This window comes from Corylus avellana, chromosome ca8 (assembly GCF_901000735.1).
Source record: "Corylus avellana chromosome ca8, CavTom2PMs-1.0".
Classification (NCBI taxonomy): Eukaryota; Viridiplantae; Streptophyta; class Magnoliopsida; order Fagales; family Betulaceae; genus Corylus; species Corylus avellana.
The window spans coordinates 14,084,739-14,091,594 of NC_081548.1; the positions used below are offsets into that span (position 1 = coordinate 14,084,739).

General features: G+C 33.9%; 1 protein-coding gene across 2 annotated transcripts; it reads left to right on the top strand.

The window, feature by feature from the left end:
- The first annotated feature begins 3,859 nt into the window (after nucleotides 1–3,859).
- LOC132189761 (protein Ycf2-like) lies at nucleotides 3,860–6,856 on the top strand. Of its 2 annotated transcripts, none has more exons than XM_059604546.1 (2): nucleotides 3,860–4,098; nucleotides 5,293–6,856. In XM_059604546.1, the coding sequence occupies exon 2, from the start codon at nucleotides 5,356–5,358 to the stop codon at nucleotides 6,628–6,630; it is 1,275 nt and encodes a 424-aa protein (XP_059460529.1). In that variant the 5' UTR covers nucleotides 3,860–4,098; nucleotides 5,293–5,355; the 3' UTR covers nucleotides 6,631–6,856. The 2 variants fall into 2 exon arrangements, with proteins under 2 accessions (XP_059460529.1, XP_059460528.1); XM_059604545.1 differs by having other exon boundaries at nucleotides 5,335–6,856.

Here is a 6,856-nt window from a genome sequence, read left to right on the forward strand (position 1 = left end):
ATGACGGGATCCTTTACTCTGTTACTCACGCTATCTCTACTCTCCGGCTTTCCCTCCCAATCTTTCTGTTAGAGATGACGCCGATTATTACCGCAAAAAAACATGCCACTTTCGCTTCGATCGTCTTTCTGCTAGAGATAAAAATCAAAGCGTTAAAAGATAAAGATCAAAGCCAATGTACAAGATAAATCACAAGAGGAAACTCGATTTAGAAGGAGATAATATTTATCTGATAGTCTAAGAGTTTACATTGTATTATAATTCTTAAACTAGTTCATATCTACTCCTAGAGTTAGAGACTCATTGTATAGTTACTAAGATAATTACAAACTCTACACTATATATAATATATAGGTATTCAAACCTAAGCACTTTCACAATATTTACACGGTATTAGAGCTTCTCTAAAAGTTCACGTTTATTCGATCTAATGGCTTTCATAGTGACGGCTGCTTTATACACGTTCCCTAACGTGTCTCATCTAGTTTATATTAAACTAGATCGTAGTAACTGCATCCAGTGGTTAACCCAAATTGAGCCTGTTCTTAAGGCCAATGATTTGATGGGTATTATTGATGGTAAAGAATCGTGCCCATCAACACATCTCCCTGCCTCCTCCGATAAGGAAGAGCAAATTATTAATCCTGCTTATTCCCTTTGAGTTAAGAATGATCAATCTATTCTCGGTTGCATCAACGCTACACTCACTGAGTTCGTATTATCCACGATCTATGGCATCCATACCTCTCATGAAGTGTGGCGAATTTTGGCGACCCGATTTGCTTCTCTTTCAAGAACTAGGCTTGCCCAGATCATACGTGAATTGCAGACACTCAAACAAGGTAACCAAACGTGCACTGCTTTCATGGACTCTGCCCACTAAAGTTTTGAGAGAGATTCAGAATAAAGAACAATGAATCTTTAGTAGCACCTATTATTAAATGGGATAATGTCCCAAAATGTATTTGAACAAAGGCAGATAAAAAATATTCCATATATATGCACATGTCTACATTAGACCTGACATTGAAATAGCAGTTGGACTATTATGTCAATATAGTATTGTAGAATATGCAATGAACCAAGAACTACAGTTTAACCTAAAAATACACTTACCATTTGGTGGTATTTATTCAGGTTTGATTTTTGCTAAATGTGTAGATAGTAGAGAATCAACTTCAGTATATATGTACTGAAGATGCAGTAAGTAGACTACAGTTGCTACATCTACCATGAAAGCAAAAGTCATTACATGTTGTGAATTAATTACACAGGCATTATGGTTGAAACATTTTTGTTAAAGGTCTCAAGATTGTCGATTTTATAGTTAGACCCATAAAGATCTTCTGAGTTAATTCTACTACAGTTATCTTTTTTAAGAATAAACTGAGTAGAAGCAGAAGTATGTATATCGACATAAAGTATCACTATGAAAGAGATCATTAAAGAGATCATTAAGTGACAATAAGTGTCTATTGAGCATATAAGTACTGAACTAATGATTGTGGATTCCATGACTAAAGGTTTACCAGTAAAGCAGTTTAAAAGTCATGTGGAGCATATGGGGCTCATTGATTCATTTTGTACTTAGTTCTTTCTAATCAGTCTATAAACATCATGTTATTTTTAATAAAAATTTTGTGCACATTTATTACCTTATCCATTGGGATAAAAATTAAGTTTGGACCCAAATGACTTATAGGAAGTTCATTCATAAAGTACATTATCCATAAAGTACTCATTTTTGGAGTATTGCACATCGTGATATATGGAAGAGACGGCTTATCATATAAAAGTTTTACTGCCATGATTCGTGTGTAGTATTCCTTGAGTGAGTGGGAGAATTTCATGAATGGTTGGAATAAATAAAGTATTGGCCATATCATAGAACCGAACACTATAAGGAATTTATGTGTCATAAGCGCCAGGTAGGAGAATGTAAGAAATTCCATTTAAAGTATGTCCACTTATGTCACATATATTATTGTAATCATAAAATATATATAATTACGGTGTTCAGTGATTTATTCCAATTAAAGCTTATTCTATGAAATCAAATATTCTGAATTAAATTGTCGATTTAATTCGTATGGAACAAATATTTGATTTCATTACTGATTTTATTTTGTGGAATCAATTATCTGTATTGATTATTTATTTAATTTTTATTCCTTGATGAGAGGAATAATTAAGGTAACAGCTCTAATTGAGGGTCCCTAACCTACTTATAAATAAGGCCTGTGTATTCCATCAATTGACACTCACTGGTAGGTATAGGTCATAAGAACCTTTCAATAATTTTTACTTTTTAGTTTGGTTGCTATGAAGTTGTTATTCAATTTGCTTGAGCAAAACAATGGCCGAAAAGACATATATATTAAATTATTTCCGCCGTTAGTTTTATTGTTAATTAGCATTTAATATATATAGAATTCTTACAATAATTTGCTGCAATTCATATTGACGTGGCAACTATACGAACCAAAACAAAGGAAACTTGCACTTGAGATGGAATTTATTAAATGTCAGTGATAGGGATTAGGGGCAGATTTTCACCTTACATTTTTTTTTTTTTTGTCTTTCGCGATGGCGCTAAGTAGTCCGTGGATGCTTTGGTTCAATCAATCCAATGCGCAACACATCAATATAATACTTTTAAATAACATACATTACCTTCAAAAAAATAAAAATAAAAAAATAACATACATTAAAAAACAATATTCTTCTACGACAAACAGAAATGTTTGACATCACAATTTTTATTTTATTTGTTGATATTATTAATTAATTTTTATTAACAAATAAAAATTTATTAATTAATTGACAGTATTACATTAATAAAGTGAGATAAAAATAAGATAAAAGTATGTTGTATAATATTACTCTCACGGGAATAACACACTCTAACCTTTGTATAAACATAAATAAAGTATGCAAAAAAAAAAAAAAAAAAAAAGAACGACCAATTCGCTCCATTTGTTAATGGTTGTTTGGATGTTCTAACGTGACGTAAAAATGAAAATAGTTTTAAGTATTTTTATAAGTATAATATATTTTAAGTTTTTTTATTAATATTTTTGTTTTAAATTGAGAAAATATGGTGTGTTTGACTAAGCTTTTTACTGTTTATTTTTTAAAAAATAATAATAAGAATTAATTGATGTGATATAGTGGTGAAACAAGTTTTGAATATATATATATATATATATATATATATATATTTATATATAAAAGAATTTACAAGAAATACCACAAAGTGAAGTGACAATATCTATCTTCAAGAGTGATGGTTCAATGTCTCAAAAAAAATCTCCAAAGTGGTTAGGCAAGTATTAGAGCGTGTGTTTGAATCTCCGCAATAGAGAATTCCTACATATGCTTGATTAGTATTAGCCACTTTAGTTTTTATTGATGCCCTGGTAGAGCTGGGTCAAACTATAGCTTAGTTGGACTTGACGGAGCGCTTGCGGTTCCCACTGTCTAGGCGGCCCTTCCTGTGCAACTCTCCATGGGTAAGTGTTACTATGATGACGTCTAGTTAAAATAGCCGTAATTGGTCTTCCCAACCTACTATTTTTCTATTAATTAAAAAAAAAAAAAAAAAAAGTGACGATACCTGTCCTACTGCTAGTCATCCCACAACAGATATCATCATTAAAGGAGACTTTTCAGGTAGTCATTTCACAAGTTTAAATAAACTTCAGCACAACAACCCTCTTTAATGTGAGATTGGAATTTCATTTTTAAAATAAAATAGAAAAAGAAAAATAAATATGTCCCAGACTTGAAACGAAGTCGTTTAGATTCTCCTAGATACCGCCAAGGTGCCTGATAGTAAAAGTTGAGTGCTCACCCCTGCTCTCCATCACACACACAAACCCTCTGTCTCTGTCTCTCTCTCTCTCTCTCTCTCTCTCTCTCTCTCTCATTGTTTGCTCAGAGGGGGGAGGGAGGGACACACTATTCACACCCCTTAACCACTCAATACAGGCTCTCATGCTTTTGATTTCTGGGGAAGAAACCTTGTTATACTCTTTGGAATAGATAAACCATCCTTTTCAAATTTCATATTTTCTATCGGCGACTCATCAACAACAGGTACCCTTCTCCCGCTTCTTCTCTGTCTCTTTCATTCACATATTTATTCTTCTAGATTTTCCTTTTTTGTGGCAAACCCACTTTGTTTTTAGTGCTGTTCCATTTCATTCATAACCCTTTGTTTTATCCCATTACTTTGTTAGTGTTGCAATTTCGACTTCTGCCCACCAATTTTATGAGAGTGGTTTTTTTATTTTTTATTTATTTAATTTGATTCAAATATAGAAAAAGAAACAACATTTAATAGCCGTTTCCTCTGGTTCTGCGGAGTTCAGCAATATGAGGAAAGTTTAATTTAGGAAGTATAAAAATCTTCTAGTTCAATTTGTTAGAATATAAATTAAATGATTAGATTAATACTTTCCTGTAAACTTAAGTTTTGGAGACAAATGAGCGGAGACTGAGTTTGAACTTGAATCCAGAATTCATTTTCTATTTCAATGAAATATTTTTCATGTTGGGCTTCACTTATTATTAAGTGGGATTCCCAACACGAGGGTGAGTTTTAAAATATAAATTAAATTATTAAATTAATAATAATAATTTTTTTTTTCATCAATTTGGCGATTTAACAAAACTAGGAAAAAAGATGCTTCTAAGCTTTTTTCTTTTTTTCCCTCGGTCGATAGAACAATTGTACAAATGTTCCTATGTTATGCTATTCACTACCTTTGTGGCTTTACCTTTGTGGCGAAATATGTTGTCATTTAGCTGTCCAAAGGTGTGTTTTCCTGCTTTGGTTTGCTTTTCTTTTGTCGTGCAGTAAATAATTTTGTTGGGCCTCTGGTTGGTTGCTGACAAGAGATGGAGAAAGAAAGAAAATAGATTTAATCTCAGACTTTGTAGTAGTTGTGGACATGGAAAACTTTCTATATATTGAGCTTATCATCTGAAAAAGTTTCATTAGTTTCTCATTGTTTTGTTTGTTGGGAAAACGATATAAAACAGTAAAAGCCCAAAACAATCATATAAAGTTTACACACTAGGAACAGGAAAGAGTCCAAATTTTACTTCTCTTTTTCTTTACTTTCTGAGCAACAAAATATGGGGCAAGCTATATTTGGTTTTATGCGACATTGATTCTTTCTGATGTCTTTCGTTTGGTTTGGAACAAGTGAAATTCAGGCTGTATTATTATATGCACTTTGATCAACCTCTGGTCTGATGATTTCTCTTGTAATTTTTCAATCCTAGTCATGCTGATTGGGTTCTCAACTTGCTGCTGATATTTCCCAGGCATATTTTCAAGAATCAACCATGTTGAAACAATCACCTAGTAAAAGTCAGAGGACAAAAGGCTTCAAGGTGAAGCATGCAATACAGATATGTCTTTTGCTTGCCATTTGCATCTGGTTGCTTTACCAAGTCAAACACAACCATGAAAAGAAGAAAAGATATGAGGAGAGCTTCAAAAAGATATCTGAAAAAATGCGGAATGGGCGTGAAATCATAAAATTTGGGAGGAAGGACCTCCATCCACAAGTAGAGGAAACAGCTTTGGAAATCGAAGGTAAAGAAGAATTTGAAGAAGAGGTAGAAGATAGTAAACCAGAAGATAGCGAGGATGACGGAAGAGGCGGTGGAGATGATGAAATTGATGGACATGATCAAGAGAGAATCGAAGAGGAAGAATCTGAGGAAGTAGAGGATTTAACTGATGAAGAAGATAGGGAAAGGGAAGAGAGAAGTGAAGAACTAGATAGTGAAGTGAAAGGAACTCAAATTGAGGATGTGATATTTTCTGAAGATCAAACCCAAACTGAAGGTGAAAGGAATACCCTGGAGGCAAGGAAGGAACATTACAAAGGTGATGACGCCTCCAGTGCTGTGGTTCAGAACACTCAAACTATGAGCACCAAATTTGAAATTGGGGGTTTGAGAAAAGTGAAAGAGCAACAAGTAGACAATGCAGACAAGATGGAAGTAGAGTCGGACAATGAACCGAATAGCACCCTAGAAGTTATGGTTAATATAAAACATTCAGACCCTGAGTTGAGCAATAGTGTGAAAGTAGAAAATGGTGCTTTCCACAATGCTGTTCATGGTGAAGAAAAAGGTTCTGGACTTGGTTTTGCTAAGGAGGCAAAAATCAGACCAAAAGTGCACCGTGATTTGCCATTGGTGCTGATGGACGCCCATGGATCTTCGAATGGAACGGATACATTGTCAAAGTTGACTCAGGTCATTGGTTCAACCTCTAATGGAAGGCAACTATTCTTGCAAGCTGTTTCAGAGGAGCAGAATAAAAGCCTCAAGGCTGAAAATCAGCAATTAGATGTCAATTTTACTCTTTCCAATAGGGAAATGCTTGATGCATATGCTGTATCTGAGGAAAGATCTGCTTCTGAAAGCACCAAGGAGGAGAATGATTTTACAACAAATGGGAATCTAGTAGGCGTTGTACAGAATGAGTCCTTTGATTTTTCTGAACCCTCATTCTATCAAGAAGATGAAGATGATGAAAATGGTTTGGAGGCCTTAGCAGAAATTGGAAATGGAATGAGCAATACTGGAGATAATGCAGCTGAATGATGTTGGCCTTTAATGAAGGATATTGGGTTGTTTCTTCTAAGAATATACTTGTTAAATTGGATAACCAACATGTTTAGGTGTCAAGTATTTGTGCTAGCTAGTTAGGTAGTTTAGGCCATGAAACAAAAGGGTCGCAAGACATGTTTTGTGGTTGGAGTTGGATATGCATACAGTCAGTCTACTATTGTTGGCAATCAATGATGAGAATTAATTAGAATATGCTGCA

Excerpts from the sequence above, each read along its gene's own strand:
- LOC132189761 (XM_059604546.1), top strand. The coding sequence starts at position 5,356 with ATGTTGAAACAATCACCTAGTAAAAGTCAGAGGACAAAAGGCTTCAAG.